General features: G+C 43.7%; 1 protein-coding gene across 1 annotated transcript in view; it reads right to left on the bottom strand.

Moving 5' to 3' along the window:
* LOC147666738 (sodium-dependent phosphate transport protein 2A-like) overlaps positions 1 to 23,231 on the bottom strand; it is a 149,882-nt gene that overhangs the window by 46,454 nt on the left and 80,197 nt on the right. Inside the window, exon 8 of the mRNA XM_086948912.1 lies at positions 8,817 to 9,012. Coding sequence (XP_086805038.1) covers positions 8,817 to 9,012 — 196 coding nt within the window. The remainder of the gene's footprint in view (positions 1 to 8,816; positions 9,013 to 23,231) is intronic.

Raw genomic sequence — 23,231 nt, 5'->3', positions numbered from 1 at the left:
TTAGGATGGGAGAGCAGTCTAGTTTTTGATTGTAAATTATGGTGACACCGCCCCCTTCCCAGTCGGTCGGTCCTTCCTAAGGATTTTATAACCTGTAGGGATGGCCGAGGTGATAGTAGGGTTGGAGGCTTCAGACAGCCAGGTCTCCGTGAGAAATAAAAGATCAAGCTGTTTGTCTAAAAGTAGGTCATAAATGTGTGGTTCATGCTTTTGCATAGAGCGACAATTTAAAAGGCTGGCCTTTAAGTCCTCTGTTTTCTTATTGTTTTTACACTTATTGTTGCGTGGGAGGAACTTGGGTGCGAGTTTCCTGGGCTGGAGGAGAGACCAGTTGCCCTTATTGCATCAAAGGTCTACCTTCAAGCTCGGATCAGCCGATGTACACCGACATAATGGTCGCCGCCTAAGGCTATGCAGTTTTTGCCTATTGTAAAATAGTGGAAGAAACTCACCGGAGGGGAACTGGGTAGCATGGCCTGCGCCGGACGCTGACGAGCGCAGACGGGCTTCCCTTTGGTGTGCCGTTGGTGCGCCAGTGGCGTGCCCGCACGGCTCATCCGTTTGCATTGGGAATATATAGGCTAATGCCTATGATGCAAATTGGCTCGCTAACGCAGCTGAGGAAGCGGAAACTGTGTGGGCAGAGGTGAGGAGCCCGATAGTAGCCCCAGCCCTCCGCATAATTAGTGTATCAGCCGCTGCGGACCAGGACTAGAGGAAAAGTGAGATGCGTATCGGAGCAGCTAAGGAAGTGTAGGCAAGCAGAATCAAGTAAAGTGCAAGCGCGCGTAGGTAGGAGACATTGGTAAAAAGCAGAGAGTAATTCAGCTACATATATACAATTCAAAAAGTATTAAAACCTATTAGCAGGGCAGGAAACACTAAATCCTACAGCTGTCAGCTGTGCGCATCCGTTTGCATCGTGAATATATAGACTAATGCCTATGATTCAAACTGGATCGCTAACTCAGCTGAGAAAGTGAAAACTGTGTGGGCTGAAGTGAGGAGCCCGATAGTAGCCCCAGCCCTCCGCACAATCGGCATATCAGCCACGGCGGACGAGGACTGGAGGAAAAGTGAGATGCGAATCGGAGCAGTTAAGGAAGTGTAGGCAAGCAGAATCAAGTAAAGTGCAAGTGCGCGTAGGTAGGAGAATTGTTAAAAAGCACAAAGTAATCCAGCTACACACATACAATTTAAAAAGTATTAAAAACCAAGTATCAGGGCAGGAAACACTAAATCCTACTGCTGTTAGCTGCACGCATCCGTTTGCATCAGGAATATTTAGGCTAATGCCTATGATGCAAACTGGATCACTAACACAGCTGAGGAAGCGGAAAGGCGTGTGAAGCAGGGGCTCAAATTGATTCATAAATTCAAAGCTGTTCTGAACAGGGGCCCCCAAAATATGTTTGGCCCTGGGCCCCCAAAATCCTTAAGATGTCCCTGAGACTGTGGGGCTGTGCGGAACACTGCTGTGCTGGACGCTTGGTGGATGCCATATGGATTGGTCTAATGATTCGACAAGATAGTCTGTCACTGTTTGGGGGACTGTGTTGGAACGGTGCTGCTAATTGCGGACTTGTGTTGGTGCAACTATGGGTAAAGCCAAATATTCAACGATGCCTGCATGTAACACTATGCCACCTTCCAACAATCGTCACAGCGGCTGATCAGGCAGGGGGCGCAGACTCAAGGAGCACGAAGGTGAGCCCTTGCGTGCCAAGGTACTGGGGCCATACATGGGTTGCGCACCACACTGGAAGATGAGATTGAGACAGCATTCCTAGATGTGAATCTAATTAGGGAAGATATGAGGAAAGTGTCTGAGAAGGTGACACTGCTGAGAATAACAATGAGGCCCTTCAGGGTAAGGCTTACATGCTAAAGCAGCAGATGGCTATGATGCCAGTGGTCACAAGGGAGTTGGAGGCTCAGGTGGAGGATGTGGGGGTCAATCAAGCTGATGTAACCTTCGATTCCGGCGGTTACAAGAGTGTGTGGAGGGCTCATCAGCAGAAACTTTTTTGGAAGAATGGCCCAAGCTGCAGGTGAACCCGGAAAGGATGTTGGAAATATTTGTGGTCTAGAGGGCGCACCTCGCTTTGGTCTCATCTCTGCCACTTGCAGGACCTCTCAGGCCATTATAGCAAAAATACTGAATTATAGGGACAGAGACTGTATCCTCACAGCAGTTAGGCCGCAAAACATCAGAAGATTTGACAATCTTACTATTTTCATGTTCCCAGATTACACAAGAAAAGTTCAGGAGCAGCGCAAAATGTTCCTTTGAGTCAAACAGAAGTTACGCCGTATGAATCCAAAGAACATGTTACTTTACCCCTCCAAATCGAGCATTCTCTCTAACGGTAAGGCGCACTTCAATGAGCGACCACAGGACGTATGAGATTGGCTTCAGGTGCATTGACCCGTAGACTTTGAATCCCAGAGCCGCTTTGGGGTGTCGTAGGGCCAGGGGACTGGAGTCACTCCAGTGGGGGCTTATCAGTTGGTGAGTCCCAGGACTGATATAGAGTCATGGTTCAGGATGATGGTACCATGTGAGTGGCTGAGACAGATTCTCTGCAGTGTGAGGGGATGGATTCCCCTGCTGCGGACTTGGCTGTCTCATTTCTATATATGTATATATGTTAAAATGTTGATGACCCCCCGCTTGTGCTTCAGGTTCCAGGATGGGTTCCGATGTTGATGGCCTGCTCATTTATTTAGTTAGGAGATTTTCACTGGGTTTTGGACAGGAAGCAGGATAGGAGAATTCTCAGGGCTAACAAGAAGCCACAAAGGACTACGTTGTTGCATGAGGTGATGTTTAATTTGGTGCTATTGGAAATTTGGTGGGCTTGTAGACTTCTGGATAGTGTCTTTACCTACCATTCAATTACTCACCACCTTTTCAGTAGGCTAGGTAGGGTGCTGGCTGGTGGATTTCCAGTTGAGACCCTGCTGATGATGCAGCACTAGACCAGTTTTTTGTCAGATCGGGCACCAATGTTCGGTGAGATGGACTGGCGGGGGTCAGTACACAAATTCGTAATTGGCATTTCCCTGTGGATGTCTTAGCAGATGTGTGGACCAAAATATGCAATCGCAGTCTTTGACTGAAAATTTGAGGACCAATTGGGTCCGCGCAGTCAAGTGGGATGCCATGATGTCAGTGATGAGAGGGCAGTGCATGGGTTTGACATGCAGGGTGTGTAGGCAGCCGCTGCAGGAATTTTGTACAGAGGGCTTGCTGAGGCTAGACCTAACCAAACCAGAGCATCAACGGGATTAGGTGAGGGCAAGGAGGAGTATAACAGAAAAATTGCATAGGCTAGATGCATACACGCTTACACAGCACAGACAGTGCTTGCATCAGGACGGAGAAAAGTCGAGTAGGTTGCTGGTTTTCCTACTTCAAAGTGAGAGTGTGCCGCCCCCGGCGATTCATCTGATAGAGCCGGACGGAGCAATTACAACTTCGCAGGTGGACGTAGTGGCGGCTTTTCAATGGCACCTGGAGAGGTGGTAAGGGCGTAGTTAAGTGAATCTGATTCTTGGCCCCTCTGGAGCAGCCCGAGCTAGGTGCAGTGGTGGAACTGGATGCAGAAGTTACACTGGTGGAGCTCAGGGCGGCTCTGCGTTTGCTACCTGAGAACAATGCCCAAGGTGGGACGGTTTCCTAGCAAAAGTGTATCAGAGATTTACGACAGCACTGACTCATGCCTTATTAGAGGTTTCTTGGAAGCCAGGGAGAAGGGAGTACACCGGCCTAGTATGTGTGAAGGCCTTACATGCATGCTGCCTAAGCCAGATGGAAACGCTTCCGATCATGCATCGTACCGACCGCTCACAATGATAAACACTTATATCAAAATACTCTGTAAGCTCTTGGTGTGTCATCTTAGTCTGGTGGTGTCTGGAATGGTGCATGTATAGCATTGTGGGTGTATTCCTGGCTGCAGCAGGACCTTGAATCTGAGGTGCCAGGCGCATGTGCTCCATTAGGTCGAGGACAGCCAGGATGACATGGCGTTGCCCTCAAATGATAATGAAAAGGCATTTGATATAGTGGACTGGGGTATCTGTTGGAGGTTATGAGAGTTATGAGGTGTGGGCCTCGGTTTGGAGCATGGATTCAACTGTTATACACTAGCCAGGTGAACGGGTGAGGTTGGGCCAGTATAGGTCTGACCGGTGGGCTACAGAATGTGGTATTCGACAGTGGTGCCTGCTCTTGCCTCTTTTGTTTGCACTGGTGGTGGATCCATTTGAGGTGCAGGTCCATAGGGTGTTGCATGAGTGGGGCATAGAGTTGGGGCACTTTAGACATATCATATCATTCTACGCTGATGACGCTTTATTTTAACTTAGGGAGCCTGGTACTTCGATAGTGGTTTTATTGGAGCTTCTGCATGAGTTTGGTGATATGTCTGAACTCAAAATTAACAAAAGGAAGCGCCTTGTGTTTCCACTGGCAGTGTTGGCTCGAGTTCCTAGGGAACGGTTGCCAGACTTGGGGTTGAAATAGGACATGGTGAAATGTTGTTATCGCGGTATGATAGTGGCGCATACGCACAAGAAATAGTGACAGTACAGAGTTGAGTGCATCATTAGCTCCTTGTGTGTCTCTGTCAAGTTTGGGAAAACTTTACTGTTATCACTTATGGGTAGAGTTTCATAGTCGAAGGAGGTTTTTCTACCACAAAAGCTGCACATGATCCAGAATTCACTGTACCCCCTGCGTGCTGGTGCGTTCGGTCCGTTGACTTCCTTTCTCACCTTGCTCATCTGGGCTGGGAGGCTGAGTAGAGTTGCTCGCCTGTCTTTGATGAGGAAGTATGAAAACGGTGGGCTTGGGGTCCTGAATCTGGAATTTTATTATTGCACCTCCCACATGTCGCATGTGGTGAAATGGATGGAGGAGGGAGAAAATTGGAATAAGGATCTCCTGGCGGGTATGATGAAGGGGACCAAGCTCGCGGCATGTCTGATGGTGGGCTCGGGGGCGTCCACCGAGGCCCCCTATGTGGTGTGTCAGACTTCTGTGGTTTGGCAAAGGTTGTTGACAAGGAAGGCCCCTTATCACAGGGAGCTGCTTATATGGGTGTTTGCTCTATTTTACCAGAAGGAGGAGGCTATGTCATATCAATCTTGGCGTGAGTGAGGTTGTTAGTTGGTTGGGGACATGTATCCAAATTATGTATTTATGAATTTCGAGGATGCTCAGGATTGGTTTGAGATAGGCTCGCGACAATTTACACTATGTGGGTGTTTCAAATATGGTAAGAGTTCTCTGGCTGCCTTATGATGCAGCACCAACTTCCTCGGTTACATTGGCCGTGATATTGAGCTGGGGTCTGGGCGACAACTCATTTAGTTAATTTATAAGGAAATACAGGAGGATACGATTAGAGAAACTCTGAGAGTGCAAAATACTTGGAGACAGATCTCAGGACCCCTATTTCAGAGGTGGCATGGGCCAGCAGGACATGTGAGCTGTTGAAGACTGTGTCCAGTAACACCCGGTTCAAATTAATTTACTTTAATTCCCTGTATCACACCTATATGACCCCCTTGGGCTTGCAAAGAATTAATCCTGAGTGCATGTACCTGTTGTGCATCAGTAGAGGCAGACTTTATGCACTTTTGGTGGGGCTGCTTGCATGTGCATGCCTTCTGGGAGAGGGTACCTGTACGGTTGGAGCAGCAGACCACTCTGTCCTGTGTGCTGAGCTCATGCCTCAACTGTGCCTGTTGGGTCACCTTGTCCTCCCCAAGAGGTGTAAAATGACTGGCCGGTTTCTGCAACTGGCCCTTGTGTTGGCGGGGAGGCGGGTTGCCAACACATGAATGGGGGTTAGCGCTCCCTAGAAGGGGCTATGGATTACGGATGTCTCACAATGAGCAGTGGCAAAAGAAACTCAAATGCAATGTGCCAGGTCTGATGCCAAACTTCCAGTTACTTTGGAAGCCTGGGGCTTGCTCTGTCAACAGTTTTTGGAACAGGAGAGAGGAGTCTTGGGGAAGAATCCACACGTATTGAGGGGTAACTATAGCAGTGTGAGGTGCGGGTGTGATTGGATGGAGATAGCTTAATACATTGGCCTTGTGTTATATTGTGTGGTAACAAATTGTGGCCCATGCCTCGTCTGATATTCGATTCTACTGTAATATCTAAATTGATGTGAGCAACGAATGGCTCTAATGCTATTGTATTCTACCCTATTGAGATGCCTTTTTTTTGGTTGTTGTCATGTGTTTTTAAAATGACAAATAAAGATTTTTTTTATGTGCTTTAATTGGATGGCATATACCATTCCACTGCTGACATCCGACCTTCCCATAGAGGCCATTTTAGGGACTATTTTCTCTTCTTTTCTATCTCTTCTTGCTACCCCAGTTCTTCTTGTATAACTATCTTTATTAAAAACTGTCACCCCTGGCACCAGCTTGTCACTACAGCCCTTTTCGATGCTATATCGGCAGGTGGCCATTTAAAATGTTTATTTACTCATTCCAAGATGGCCACCCTCGTATGTGAGTGTGCTTGCATGCGCAGAAGTTCGTTTTGAATGCTTGTTCTTATGCTTCAAGAAAATGCATTTGAAGATGACCACAGCGAATGTGAACTCACTCGCGTTCCATCTTTGAATGTTTTTTCTTATGCTTTAAGAAAATTCATTAAAAAGTGAAGCATCAGATGCATGTACAATCGCTGCAGATATCTCAGAAATAATTATGTGAAAGAATAAGCAAAACCTTTCGGGTATGGCCTCCGTGTGTGTGTGTGTGCACATAGGCATGCATTGGGGCAAACTAAGGAAAAAAGCACTGGTGAAGGGACCCACACCCTACTGGGTTTGCTAATGCTTGTTTCTAAAGTGTAATTGCAGCTAATGTTTACTTATCCAGCCCTCAATGTCAGCCAGGCATCCCTATGATCGGCATGTTAGCCTCATAGCTGCTGCCGCCGGCCGCCGAACGTTCGGAGCACTACCGGGCTGGTGCTGCGAACGATCAACGGCCAACGCGGCCCGCCCACTCTTTGGAACGCCTAGCACTGCGCCGAAATAACGGCCGCAGCTAAGGCATTAAAGTCCCTCCCTATTCACTTTCTCAGGGTATTGTCACTGCAAGACTGGAATCAGACTTTGGCCTTTGTTTAGAGTTTGGTGGACAGGGTACGTCACCAGAAATGTGTAAGAATATATTTTCCGCAAATTTCTTGGACCACCTTTTCTATTTAGAGTCAGGCAAACCATCATGTTTTTCCCAGTGGAGCCTCCTCTGTCTGCACTTGAAGAAAGCTTAGACCAATGGCTCCAAGTACATGGGACCGTAGGTATAGGGAACTCAGACAGTCCACCCTTTTTAGGGCAGGCATTCTGAAATGCTTTTTTTGCTTGTTCAGAACTGCCAGGAAAAGTCTGGAAGTCCAGAACAGAAAGAAAATTAAAACATTACTCAATCACACGGAGAAAACTCCCATGTTATCAGGGCCATTAGGATTTTTAGTTTTTAATAAACAAACTCCCACTTGAGTTTTATTTTGAAAACAAAAAACACTGTGCTGAGGGGCTGCAATAAACATGGTGGCTGCTCAGCAAATCTATAGTGTCTTCAGAGTTGGCAGAAAGGCCAGGACGCTTGTATTGACCCTGTCCGCCAGAAAGGAAGCAAACCAGGTACATGCTCTGTGTATTGCTCGTGCCAGATGAATTATCTGGTGGATCAGGAGAGGGTGATACAGAGTTGTGAATGTGGCAGATAAGTCCAACATGACCAGCTGCCCTCATAGACTGCATTCAACAGGCCGTGTTAAATGCAGTCAAAAGGTGTCTCTGTCCCATGATGGGTATAAACCCTGGTTGATTTATATAGGCTTTTAGATGTTCGTGAAGCTGTGATACATCTAAAGAGAAGATGGTCCAGTTTGGACGTTTTAAAGAATTGTCAGAAATATTTTTCCACAGCAGAAATAACTGAAGAGTCCCCCAGTAAGGCATCGGTAATCTTGAGTCCATGGAGGAAATGCGAATAAATTCCAACTGGGAGCTCGGTCAAGAATAAGCCAGCAGGTTTAAGTTCAGTTAAATGAGTACACGTTTTATCGACCCTCTTGGCGACGAGGACCTAAAAATGTTGCAGTGGCCATGGGGACATTTACACAGGACAGCACATATAGGTCAAATGAAGGTCAGTTGAGAACTATAATCTTGCCTATCCATATGTTCACTTTGTCATCGTTCCTTTCCTTAATGTACTTTAATGGGTGCCTATTTCTAGATGAACTTCTAGATTTATAGTTTAGGCAGACTGTGTTCAAGGAGCATAGTTTAAAGCATGTGGACTGCTGGTACTTCATTGTTACTCTGTTACAGTAAAAACATTTCTCCTGCAAGATTGGTAAAAAAAGCCACTCCACACAATCTCCTGGTGAGGCCTTGGATCTTGGTGTTTCTATGACATCTCTCCTCCTGGAATGCCAGCATGACCAATGGATGCTTGATGGCCACTCCAACACCCTTGCGCCCATTATTTCAAATTCCTTTCATGGGGTGGATTGCACATCACTACTTCACCCCAGCTATCTCACATCCTTCTATGCCATTTGACACCCTCTTCACCTCCCACCCAGTATCTTAAACTCTTTTGCAGGTTCAGCCTTTTCTACTTCTCCACTAAATCCCAGGCCACCCCATATCACATGTTGCTGTTTGATAACGACTGCTGTAATCATATCTCAGATGCTTTCATGGCACAGGTTGTCTTCTGGTGTCCTCTGCATCCGGCTTCGGTTGATTCGCTCTCACCTGGATCACCAACTTGGTGAAGGGCTCAGTCAGTATCTTCAGTAGGTCTGGGGCGTCTTTGCCGCTCTCAATCTTAAACATGGCCACCACCAGCCTAGTGACGTGGTGCAAGTAGCTAGTGGCAACCTCAAGGGGCAGTAGGATCAGTACTGATAGCCAGTTGAAGCAGTCATGCACAGTCGCGCCAGCAAAAGCCCTGGGAAGGAGAGAAGTGAGAAACTTCAGAGAGTGTTTGTACCTTGAATACAGGCAGCTGTGACATTTCATACATCACAATTTCCTGGAAAGTCTTGCTGTTCCTCTCCCATGGGTTTGAGTCTTTACAGAAAAATATGTACCCCAGGCAAGATCAATACAACCCACAAGGAAATGCAAGAAGTAGTTCACCTTTTATGAGGGCGTCCATCTTGAGTAGAACAATTCGGTTTTGTAATAAAATGAAGCTAATGTATAGACCAGCACTCTGCATTTGCATGGCCCACTCTTGTTCCTTTGAAATGTAGACAGCAGATTTGTGACCATCCACCAAATGTGTTTTGTGTGATCGGTGGAGTACGTGTTTCAACTGCGGTACGTTGTGTTTGGGTCTGTCTGTCCCACAGGATAGATCAGAGTGTCACTGCCCAAGGGACCATGTTTTCTGGGGACACCCTGAACCTCAATGCTATCCCATACATGACTTTACAACCGAGTCCTGTGTCCTTTCCTCTGCCACTCCACCTGAGTTTTACCCTTCACCTGAGCTAACATCCAAGTGTGACCCCATCTCACGTCCTTTTCCTGCTCTTGATCCCACACTAGCTTGACCTCTTTCCATGCCAGTGCCCTGTCCCACAACAGTGGCTTGCCTCATTATGGCATGTGTTGTCCCTTGGCACTTTCCTGGACTCAATCACCTATTTATGTATTTAGTTATGTATGCATTGTTTATTTATTTAGTTTAAACATTGAATAACATTTCGATCAGAAATGTTTTGCATTAGCTCAAGCATGCATTACAGCACATAGGATAATAGATGGATTTGAGTTGTCACAAAAACCAAAGTGGCTATTACTGGAAAGTGCTACAGTTACATAAGTGTTACATAAACAAGCTGTTGTCCAACAACCAAGCAAGAGCAAACATACATCTTACAACTATACCGAAAATAGTATTGCTCTGGACATGTGGGCAGTGCTGGTGTTTTTAAGTAAGGGTCTCTGGCTGGCCCATTATGTTGGTGTCCCATGGGGCTTCAGGCTGAGTCACAGAGGAGAGAGGGATCTGAGAGAAGATGGGTCCAGGGGAACCTCACAGGCTGAGACAATGGCATGTGGGGAGAAGGAAAAACTGTTGTAGGAGGGGCTAAGATAAGGAGTAGGGAAGAGTGGAGTGCCAGGTTTCCATTCTTATGGTCTATTGTCCAAACAAAGGAGATAAGACAATGAACTGAGTCAGTGAGGGGCTAATATAAAGCTGCAGGAGCATGAAAAGGCAAGAGATAATAGGGCATGGACTGGGCAACGCGCCTCTCTCAGTAATCCATTGCCAGCCATAGAGAAAGGGTACACGTAACTACTGTCCCATTAAAGGTCTATGAAGAGTGTGCCTGGACTTTCTGGGGATGGTTTACAAAGTCCTCCCCTGTGGAAATTGTTGTTAGCCCCACAGAAGGGCTTTTTAGGACTCGCACCTGGTGACGCAGCGCGAAGCGCTGTCGCCAGCGAGACCTATTGTTGCTGACTTGGCTCTCAAGGGCTCTCATGGGAGACAGGAGATGGGCACGTGCAGGCTGCAGGCCGGACTGGAAATGTGGACGCGCTAGCATCCACTGTGACTGTGAGCCGTTGCTGTTCATTAACTTTCTAACTTTCAGTTTCATTGTTAATCATGTCCAGCTGACGCTTGCAAAATTTATGGCCTGTACTTTCAGGAAAGGAAAGAAGTGGCGCCTTGCTGGCGCCATGGTTGCAGTAACAAGCACACGAGGAATGGAAGTGTGCTTTAACAGCGTGCGTTGAAATGCGGCTTTGTTTGTGTGATCCACAGAGCACTGCACGTCTGTAACTTTATGTACCTCATATATAAACTCCGGCGACGCACTTGCCAATCAAGTTATTTACATTCAGTTGCAAAAAAAAAAACCTAAGAAAAAAAAGAACTAGGCTCCTTCCCAGAGCATTGAAGACGTCTCACAACTCCCCAGAGCCCGCAAATTAAGCCCCGCCCTTCAATTTGTATCATCGCACAATACTTCCACACAAACCCTGCCCCCATAACCCCCTCCCTCCCCAGTAACATTACAGGTATCAGAGATTAAAGTGGCGATCCCAGAAAAACCACAGCTCCCTCCGCATAATACAAAGGCGCCAACCCCACAGACGCCCGCAGCTAGAACCCCTCCCGACCTGACAGCTCCACTGCTCACGGGGCAGCATAATACACTGAGCCCCACCGCACACTTACACCGCCCTACCCCTCAGCCCCACACAGGGCAACCCCTCCCCCCGCACACTGCCAGCCCCACCCCTTGCAGCGGCCCACATCTGCAGCCACAGCCCCACCCTGCGAGCGTGCAGCTGGCGTCCCGGCGAAACGAAACAAAACCATATAAACAGGTTTTCCATCTACCATCTATGCCTCCCCAGCCCAAATCCGTTTAGAATATGGCTTATTGCAGCAAAATATAGTAAGAAGGTATCACTTTATTAAAACCATGCATAAAATACGAAATAACGAATCAAGTGTTTTAGTTAAAGCACTATGGGAAACCATAATCCATGATGCTAAGTCAACCTACAGTAAATACTTATATTCCTCTTTACGTTTTAAACAAATGCAGGTGATTTGTGGGCCTTAAAACTGTCTCATCACACGTTTTGCCAGGCTATGAATAAAGCTGCTAAAAATCACTCATTGATAGAGGATAAAAGTCTCTTTTCACGACGAGCTCATGCATGGATGACAATTCAAACATATGTCACATTGCAGCCTGCAACTTATTTCCAACTAATTTATCCAGTGCACTTTAAGAAGCAATTAATGGCTATGCACCTAGGGGACCTGCCGTCTTTATCTGAAAAACCTCCTTGGCGATATAATGGACCAAAAACCTGTAGATTATGTGACGCTGCGGAAAAAGATTTTGTGCATTTGGTTTGTATATGCCCCGAAATGATGAATGCACGCAGATTACTTCTAAAGTTTTTATTTAATGAGCGAGGGATCTGTACATGTAGATCAGCAATCATCAGAAGCTTGGACTCTACTGATCCTCGCCTAAATTGTAAGTTGCTGAAATATCTGCAAATCCACGACAAAGCAGTAAAAGAGACAGTAGGAAGCATACATAAAGCCAGGCTTTAACTGTATGTTATTGTTAAGGAAGCTAAAGTTATGGTAATTGACGCCATAATGAACAACAGAATCATGCTTGTCATATCTCCTACATACCCCCCATACAAACCTGTTGAAAAACTGTAAAGTATTTATAACCTCGATCTGATTATATTTTATAAAATTGTAATATAACTCTGTTATTTGATGTATTAATATATATAATGTTTTAATGAGATGGAGTGACATCCTTTTTATTTTTTTTTATTTAAACTGTATTTTGTATTGTGATGGTTTTTATTAACTAAAAAGAATAAACAACAAATTCAAATTCACTGTCTTATCAGTGCGTCTCTGTGTGGAGGCCTACAGGTGCCTATTAAATATCTGGGAGCCAACAGATTTGAATGCTTGCTTGACGCTATGGGTCACTTTGGGGCTCATGCTCGCCAAGTGAAACATTGCCTAGTGATGGGGAGCGCCACTCCCTCCCACTGTGAGAGACTGGAAGAAAGACTTGGATTGGGCAATGTTTTGTGAAAAAATGGTATATGTAGCCTGTGGATGTCCCAAGAAATGGTCCCGTGTTTGGAGCTTGTGGAATTCCTATCAGGGAGATATACGTCAACCACCCCTCGTCTTTGGCAACCAAAGGCGAGGGGTAGGTAGGCACCATAGACTTTCCAAAGTATATTCTTTATTATGTATAATGCCTATTGTCCCTGTGACGCCTGATGTACTGCTTCCTCCCATAATGTGATTGTAATGCTGATGCTTGTTTAACAATAAAAAGTTTTACAAAAAATAAATAAACAGTAGTATTCATATTCATGTAAGTAGTAGCATATATGGCAATGGATGCATCTAAATGTATAGGGGTCTGTGTAATATGTAGAATAAGTCTAAGGTCTCTAGAGAGTAGGATTTAGATGGTGTAGAGACAGGATGAATGAAGAAGAAAGACAGATTTTAGGAATTCAGCTGCTATGCACAGTTCCATGTTTAAATATCAATAACAAAAATATCGATTACAAAAATATCGAAAAATGGTAAAAATGACTATTCCCACTCCGATGAGTGCAACAGTAGGGAAAGCGCTGGATAGCAGAGGGACAAATTTACTATTCCCACTCCAGTGAGTGCAACAGCAGGGAAAGAGCTGGATAGCGTAGGGGTTAAAATTACTATTCCCACTCCAATGAGTGCAACAGTAGGAAAGCGCTGGATAGCATAGGGGTAAAAATTACTATTCCCACTCCAATGAGTGCAACAGTAGGGAAAGTGCTGGATCCCAAAACAATAAAAAACAAAACCATCAACATTTTTATTACATTTATTTTCCAATATTAACATAATTAATATATACATTTAAATATATTATTATTATTAACAAAGATAATTAAAATCATTTATTACACATAATTTAACACTATAAAATCCACAACACACACCTACAATTAATTACACAATTAAATTAAATAATTTCTAATTAATTAATGAAAATAATGTTTGTATTATTTATCAATAAAAAATTAATTACTTACCACCTTTCACACCATTTACACATATAAACACCAAAACACACACCTAAAATTAATTACAAAATTACAATTACTAATTACTCATTAATTAATGGTAATTAATTTAAAAGTATTCAATAATTAATCAATAAAAAAATAAGTACTTACCACCCTTCACACAATTTACACATATAAACACCACAACACACACCTAAAATTAATTAAACAATTAACCTCATTATTTTTAAATTGACTAATTGAAATTATAATAATAACGAATTAATAAACTATTATTAATTAATCAATTAACCCATTAATTATTCAATACATTTTATAAAATTAAATTACTTCCCACCCTTTTCCCCTATAAACCCACAACCCGCTACGGAACTAAACACGCGGAAATAAACTTAAAATAAATGAATAACTAGTAAAACACTAAAACATATAATAAAATGACAAACAATTCTCATTAAAAACACTGAAATACATAAAATTAATAATAAATCGATATTTTTGTAAACTATATTTTTGTAAACAATATTTATTACAAAGATATTTATTTAATTGATATTACTTACCTGTCAGTCGATATTCTTGTCAACTATATTTTTGTTCTCGATATTTCTTCCCCACGATATTTTTGCAGCGATATTTATGCCCCACAATATTTTTGTGGTGATATTTTGACTCTGCACCGCTATGCACCTAGGATTTCGAACTCCAATCTAGACACCCATCAGAAAAACACCCTACTTCGCCCTTGTGACTCTTGAAGAAAAATCTAATTTGTAAGTTATTACACCTACTACATACCACCTCCTGCCCTGGACTCCTCCTGAAGGTGGTGGTGTACGTTGTGATTAGTGCTGAGGTTAAGGGTAAAGGTCATGGATTTCAAGTACCAGCATTCAACAGTGAAGTTACACTTAGAATACGCCCCATGAGGGGCTTGAAATGAAATTAATTGAGCCGCAATCAAGGCAATGCGATCGTCAAGTGTCATTTTTCTGCAGCCCAGATGAAGAGGTTTGTTAAACTTGAAATTGCGTTGGCACTCGATTGCTATGTGGAAAGAAGAGGCAGGCTTCAGTATACAGCCGGAAGGCACAGCACTGTCAAATTCTTCCCAATGCTCAAGGCACTTTTGCGGATTCATATATATATCTATCTATATATATATATATATATATATATCATATATATATATAGTTATAGTTAGGATTATTTTGTATAGGGAATTCGCAACATTTTATTGGGAATAACTTTGGCGCCGGTTGAGGAATCTGCCTGAAATTTTCCTCAAATTTGCCTCGCGGCGCTCAGGTCCTTCCCTGAAAGTTTGGGGGGGATTCGTAAAGCGTGTTTTCCCCATGTTAATTTCCATAGGGCGGTCGAACTCACTTTTAGCCCGAACGGCTGAATGGATTTCCACCAAACTTGGCAAAATTGTAGGGACTGGTAGCCCGATGTGCCTTTGCTATGTCTCAAGATATGTGCTCCAGTGGATTTTGAGTAATTCAAAAAAATATAAATATCTATAAGCGCGCCCCGGTACGCGCACCGGGGCGCGAACCAGCGCCCTACGCGAGTTCGCGCGCGGAAAGCTGATTGGCTCTTGGGTGTCTGTCAACATTCCAAACAGTCCGGAGCGGCCGCCATCTTGTGTCTCGGTAGGATCGAGACACAAGAGGAGGCAAAAACAAAGGGGAAAATGACCAAAAGGGGGTAGAGTAGACCCCCCCTGACCCCCTTCGATTTGCGCGGGGGGAGCGCCCGGTACGCGCACCGGGGAGCGAACCGGAGAGCGTACCATGGGAAAAAAAGAATGACAGATTTTTTAAAAAATTTAGCATTTTTTAATAAATTGGAGGTAGTTCTAAAAATAACTGTTTTTTTTCTTCTTTTTGTTGTTTTATATTTTTTATTGTTTTTTTGAACATTTTGTACTTTTTTTTGGCTTTTATGAACAATTTTATTTTTTTTGTTATTTCTATGGGGAGAAACAAAAAACAGGGAATTGTAAAAGGCTCAACTGGAGCAAAAAAAAAAACAGGAAAAAATTAAGGTTTTTTGGGGCAATTGTGGTTGTCACCAGCACGGTTGATGAGCTTTATGCTTTGCTCACCATAGGTAATTCTTTTACCACAAAAATGCAACTGATTTTGTATTCCCCAAACTGGGGTTGTATGTTTGGGACCATCTCCCTTGTCTCTGGTCCCGATAGAGTGGGTTGCTTTCTTTTGGAGGTGCTGGGTGAAGATTGGGGAGGGTTTCTGGCCAGTTCTCGGACCTCTGCCGCAGCATAGTTTTTAGGATGCCGGCGTTGCATGTGGCGAATCATGGTGTTATTGCCAAAAGAGTATTTCTTGTTAGGGTTCCCCCTTGAAAGTTCAATGCCACAGATTAGGCAAGTAACCCTTGGCGCATTCACTTTTATTTGGTCCTTTGGGATGGAAAAAAACTCCCAGATAATGTGCTGCTTTGGCCTATATGGGGTATTATCTTCTGGCAGGAACGTCCTCCTCCCCTCCTCCTCCTCCTCCTCCTCCTCCTCTTCTTCATCTCCACCACTGTGGTGTTGTGGTGGTCCTCTTGGTGGTGGTGGTGGTGGTGGAGGCTGAGATGCTCCTGCTGCTGCTGCTATTGAAGCCATTTTTCAGTCCAAAAAGGTACAGAGAGGTCTATCAACAGGTCTTCTTCACTCAAAGTACAAAGTGAGAATGAGGAAAAAAGGTGGGGGCTTTCATCATTAGGAAAAAAAAACTGTCCTGAACCAATGAAAAGTGTTATTTTCAGGTCACATGACCAGGGCTTTCATCATTTGGAAACCAAAACTGTCCTGAACCAATAAAAAGTGTTATTTTTAGGTCACATGACCCGACGCGCTTACGCTACGCGCCCCAGGGCACGTCGTGTAAGCGCGTCGGATGCTTACGTTGCGCGATCGTATGCGTTCGAGTGCTTCCGGGTGCGTTTACGCTGTGCGTATCACGCGGACGCGGCTACGCGATACGTCACGATGATGTTTTTGTTTGCGGAAATAGCGCTAACGGGACGCTCACCGGTATGCACCCTGGGGCGCGCCGCAAGACTGCGCTTACCGGTGCGCTCACCGGGACGCGCACTGGGAGCGCTCCAGGGCAAAAAAAAAAACATGAACAATATACATAAAAAAAATAGTATTACATAAATATACAATATAGGATTCATTATAAAAAATATTACATTTCATACCTATAGAAATTTGCTATTAAAAAACCTTTGAAATTCACTGAAAAAAACCATAGGTTTCACACCAGTTATAGTTAGGAATTAGCATTTAAAAAACCTATGAAAATTCACTGAAAAAACCATAGGTTTCACACCAGTTATAGTTAGGAATTAGCATTTAAAAAACCTATGAAAATTCACTGAAAAAACCATAGGTTTCACACCAGTTATAGTTAGCTGGAAATTTTACTGACATAAAACCATTGAAATTCCCACGTTATAGTTAGTTGAACTCACTATAACTTGCGTGCCTGCAATGCACTGCTGATGACGTCACATATTACATCACTCATGACATGGTCAGTGACATCACTCATGAGATCACTGATGACACCATCAAGAGAATGTGTGTCTTTCTGAAAAATAAATATGTTTTATTTATGTATATGTAAAGATCGATGGAAGAATAAATGTTTAAATAAGTGTCTTAATGGATGTTTTTTTAAAAAATAAATTGATTGGTTAACTGGCTTATTAAGTGTATCTTAGTGAATACATATATTAGCGAGTATTGTTTAAATATTTAAATGTTTGTATCAGTGTTTCACTTTGTGTATAAGTGGCTACATGGGTTGGTGAGTAGCTACATGTGTGTGTATATGGGTTATTAGATGGATTTTTTTAGTATCAGTATGAGTGTCTGTATGGTTTGGTGGGGGTGTTACTTAGCACATAGATGCATCAATGACTGACTCACTGTTTGTATGTGTTTTGAAGACAGCACATGTGCAGGACTGTATGGGTGGATGAGTGTGTATATGTGTGTGTTAGTGAGTGAATGACTGTCTCACTAGTGTCTTTATCAGTAACGACATACGTTTTAATCTAGTATATGTGAGTATTGATGTATATAAGTGAGTATATGTGAGAATGAGAGATTGTAAGAGTTCCTGTTTGAATAAGTATGTGTTTCTATAAGTGATTGTTTAAGAGAGTAAGTATGTGTAAGTTTCCTTAGAAGTAAGGTGGTAGTGTGTATATAGCTGTATATGCAAATAAATGGATGTTCAATAGTTTATTTGCATGTGTGAGTATGTGTGTGAGTAACTTTTGGATGACTGTCGGTGTGTAACAGGATGTATAGGTTTATCACTACATATGATGAGTGAGTATATGTATGAGTGACTATATAGAACTGTTGGTGAATGAGTGGATGTGTATATAGATGGTGGAATTACTTAATTGGTTGTTCTAACTGGTATGGGTATCTCCATTTTTTTTTAAAATGTTAGTTTCTATTTTTGAATATGTGTTTCAAGGGTTACATTACACTGAAATTTGGTCTGTCACTCTGTCACAAGGATGGTGTCATCAGTGATCTCATGAGTGATGTCACTGACCATGTCATGAGTGATGTAATATGTGACGTCATCAGCAGTGCATTGCAGGCGCGCAAGTTATAGTGAGTCCAACTAACTATAACGTGGGAATTTCAATGGTTTTATGTCAGTAAAATTTCCAGCTAACTATAACTGGTAACTGGTGTGAAACCTATGTTTTTTTCAGTGAATATATATATATATATATATATATATATATATATATATATATATATATATATATATATATATATATATATATATATATTCAACACTAGCTGTCCTGTCGCAGAGGGAGCGCTTAGCTGGTCGGTGCTGGAGTCGAAGCCAGGACAGGGCTCCGTATTTGCATTTCTCACAAAAAAGTATTCCAGCACTCCGTTAGTCAGAAGTTTTTGATTTATTCAGTGCAAATGTACAAGGCTTGTACATTTGCACTGAATAAATCAAAAACTTCTGACTAACGGAGTGCTGGAATACTTTTTTGTGAGAAATATATATATATATATATATATATAAAAATCCCAGCTTTCCCACTTTACCAAATTGTGTGATCCTAGGCAATTGTTATATTTCACTTTCTCCCCTTTTTCTTCATTATTACATATAAGAGGACCTCATAATACATGACTTCCGAATGCAAGCTTTCCAAAACCATCTCCTGTGTTTGATTAATAAACTATAATGTTGTTTATGTACAAGAGGAACCTAGGCCACCCAGAGGGTGCACGTAACAACTGACTTGCCTCTTAGTTCAATATTGCCTTGTTATCAGGGTGGGTGAAATAATTATTCTTTCTAATTTCCTGTTTGAAAACTATCAATTTAAAAAAAGTATACTTCTCAATGCACTGATGAAATCACATACTAAGGAGAACTGGTTATGCATATTAATGAAATACCCTTTTTGAATTTTAAAAATACTTTATCATATTTTTACAGGGTTGATGCAAGATGTTTTCAATTTACCTTTAAATAAATGCTTGCCCCTTCATTTAACATCTTTTAATGTTCGTTTAGAGTTAAGTACATAACAGCGCAGGTCTGCTGTTGACCTTGAGCATGTAAAGGTCAGGAGGGCCGCATGTACTTGAATACCCTCACAGGTGACAAGCCACACTATACAAGCACCACAAATTGATTGATTGATTTTTATAATGAATGCAAAAAGGAGAAAGCAATGATGAAAAATAACATGCAAGATTGAGGTAAGAGGCAGGCAGTTTAGGACAATGGAAGAAAAGCATGCGGATGGAATCACAAACAGACAATCTATATACGGTAAGGGACGACGGTGGCAGCATCTCCCGACCCCGCTTGGCGCCTACCTACTTAGTTGAGCGGAAGCGCTGCTCCAGATTGTTCTAGCGCATTGATTGGAATTGAAATTGATCTAATAATTTTAATTGTGCCAGCACTGACCCCGCACTGATCGTATTTTAAAATAGATTTTAGAATTTTAAAATCCCAGCACTAACCCGTAAAGACTATGTTTAAAATTGATCTGCTAATTTTGAATGCTCATAGCGCTAAGTGTGTGTTTATCACTCTCTGTTATTATTGATGCACTCGCGCTTTGACAGGGCTCAGAGGGGCTCCCACGGCATCATCGGCTGTCTTTGCCCAATACTCAAGCCTGCCCGCCCCGGTCCGACTCGGTAGCCTATACCTTTGAGCGGAGGGCGGGGCAGGCAAGAGCAAGACACGCCCAGGAAGGCGAGTGGTTAGCGCTCCAGCTCTCCACTTCACAGGGCTATTTAGGCAGCGAGGAGGCATCGGACTCTTGCGGCAAGGGACGACGGTGGCAGCATCTCCCGACCCCACTTGGCGCCTACCTACTTAGTTGAGCGGAAGCGCTGCTCCAGATTGTTCTAGCGCATTGATTGGAATTGAAATTGATCTAATAATTTTAATTGTCCCAGCACTGACCCCGCACTGATCGTATTTTAAAATTGATTTTAGAATTTTAAAATCCCAGCACTAACCCGTAAAGACCGTGTTTAAAATTGATCTGCTAATTTTGAATGCTCATAGCGCTAAGTGTGTGTTTATCACTCTCTGTTATTATTGATGCACTCGCGCTTTGACAGGGCTCAGAGGGGCTCCCACAGCATCATCGGCTGTCTTTGCCCAATGCTCAAGCCTGCCCGCCCCAGTCCGACTCGGTAGCCTATACCTTTGAGCGGAGGGCGGGGCAGGCAAGAGCAAGACACGCCCAGGAAGGCGAGCGGTTAGCGCTCCAGCTCTCCACGTCACAGGGCTATTTAGGCAGCGAGGAGGCATCGGACTCTTGCGGTAAGGGACGACGGTGGCAGCATCTCCCGACCCCACTTGGCGCCTACCTACTTAGTTGAGCGGAAGCGCTGCTCCAGATTGTTCTAGCGCATTGATTGGAATTGAAATTGATCTAATAATTTTAATTGTCCCAGCACTGACCCCGCACTGATCGTATTTTAAAATTGATTTTAGAATTTTAAAATCCCAGCACTAACCCGTAAAGACCGTGTTTAAAATTGATCTGCTAATTTTGAATGCTCATAGCGCTAAGTGTGTGTTTATCACTCTCTGTTATTATTGATGCACTCGCGCTTTGACAGGGCTCAGAGGGGCTCCCACGGCATCATCGGCTGTCTTTGCCCAATACTCAAGCCTGCCCGCCCCGGTCCGACTCGGTAGCCTATACCGTTGAGCGGAGGGCGAGGCAGGCAAGAGCAAGACACTCCCAGGAAGGCGAGGGGTTAGCGCTCCAGCTCTCCACTTCACAGGGCTATTTAGCCCTCGTCGGCCCTAGCGCGCAGAGGTTGCGCGCAGTGGGGTGCCTTAGCCAGCGCCGAAGACAAGCCAAAGACCAGCCCGTCTGCGCCCGTCCACGACAGGACAGGGCCAGGGGCCGGGGGCTATGGCGATACCCTCAGATTCACAATTAACCTACTCCTCACAGGTATTATTAAGTATCCAAAGCCATCTACCTATGGAGTGTCCTAATAGGGTGGAGGGCAGTTTAGAGGGTCCTTTTACATGTTGCCACTGAAAAACTCAATTTGAGATAGTCGCTGGGGCTAGATACACCTCTGACATCCTCCCTGAATGATGCTCACGCGAAAATGTTATACTGGCTTACAACCCCACCCCGATAAACAAAAAGGTCACCACTACTCCACTGAGAAACAAAAACCTGCTATGTAACATCAGATCGCTACCCAAACACGCCATAGAAGTATGGGATCTGATTTCTTCAGAGGAACCAGACCTGTGCTTCCTGACGGGAACATGGCTTAAACCTCACTCAGTCCCTGCCATAACTTTGGGAATCCCAGTGAGCTACAAAATTATTAGGCTGGATCATCCTATTAAAATTGGAGGTGGAATCGCGATTGTCCACAAACAAGAAATTAATGTCACTGTGCTGGATGAGATGTGCACCCCCGAATTAGAACTCATGATTTTTAAAATTCATATCTCATCTAAAAAGAGTAGAAAGATAGCACTGATGTACCGCCCCCCCCCCCCAGTCCATGCTCCAATCTATCTGTGGCATTGATAGAGACATTGGCACCCCATATACATGACAATTCCGACTTCTTACTCCTAGGAGATTTTAATGTCCACAGTGAGTTAGTTAACAGTACCGAGGTGCATACATTAATGGCAGACCTTAACTTACTGGGCCTAAGGCAGGTTAATACCGGGCCTACTCATCAGGCGGGACTTAGTTTTAACCAATTCCCTACAGGTCAAGTGTATACCCCCCTATCCGGTAGAATGGACAGACCATTTCATTATTGAATTTTATACCCCCACTCCTATTTTGCATGATATGGGACACATTGCCTTACCAAGCAAGAGAAGACCTTGGCACAAATTGACCCAGGAAGCTTTTAACAAAAAATTTGTAGCGCCGACTCCAAGCACCAGTGAGAGCATTGAAATTGCCTTAAACAAATACAAAGAGATGGTACTCAAAACTATAGATGGGATCATTCCATTAAAAAACTTTAAGCCCAGACCTGCACATAAACAGGAAATCTGGTTTTCGGAGCACCTCAGATCGCTCAAACAAGCCACCAGAAAACTAGAGAAGAAATGGAGGGCTTCCCGTCAAGACAGAGACAAAAAACTGTAAAGGACCTCCCTGACAGCATACCATAAAGCTATTCGCGTTGCGCGAAAAAATCATATTGCATCACAACTATCGGCGGCTGGTAACAATCCCAAAGCACTATATCATATCTTACAGACCTTTACGAAACCAGCAGCTTGCGAAAGTCCTGAAGTGGCTTCACAGCAATTATGCGATAATACCTCGCAGTTCTTTACTCAAAAAATTGATGCAATTTTTGACAAAATCATACATTCTAATCAAACCAGCAGGAATGATAATGTCCTAATTTTAAATACCGAAACACAACCTCCTGTCATGCACTCCCTCTCTGTATTTCCCCCTATCTCGATTGAGGAAGTATTAGTACTCATCTCCCAGATAAAGAGTGGTTGCCCAATGGATACTATCCCTGCGCGTGTTATGCCCACACTGGCAATGGAACTGGGACCAGCAATCCAGAGGCTGATAAACCTCTCGCTAAGCACAGGACAGGTTCCGCTAGGATGGAAGAAGGCACTGGTTAAGCCGCTCAGGAAAAACACTGCGATTCCCTGGAATGAGCTAGCCAACCTTAGGCCTATATCCCTGCTCCCTTTTCTAGGCAAGGTTATTGAAAAATATGTTAATAGAAATTTGTCTAAATACATTGAATCCGCAGGAGTGTTGGACTACTCACAATCGGGCTTCAGGCCTAAACACAGTACAGAGACCGCCCTGATGTCAGTCGCAGACGATCTACACATGTACCAGGATAGGGGCCACTCCGTTATCCTGGTGCTGTTAGATCTGTCTGTGGCATTTGACACTGTGTCACATTCCATCCTGACTGCTATGCTAGCGAACATCGGCCTGAAGCACGAAGCTCTGGCATGGTTGAGGAGTTTC

Source organism: Lissotriton vulgaris, unplaced genomic scaffold (assembly GCF_964263255.1).
Source record: "Lissotriton vulgaris unplaced genomic scaffold, aLisVul1.2 SCAFFOLD_610, whole genome shotgun sequence".
In the NCBI taxonomy this organism is placed as follows: Eukaryota; Metazoa; Chordata; class Amphibia; order Caudata; family Salamandridae; genus Lissotriton; species Lissotriton vulgaris.
This window is presented reverse-complemented; position numbering and strand designations above follow the sequence as displayed.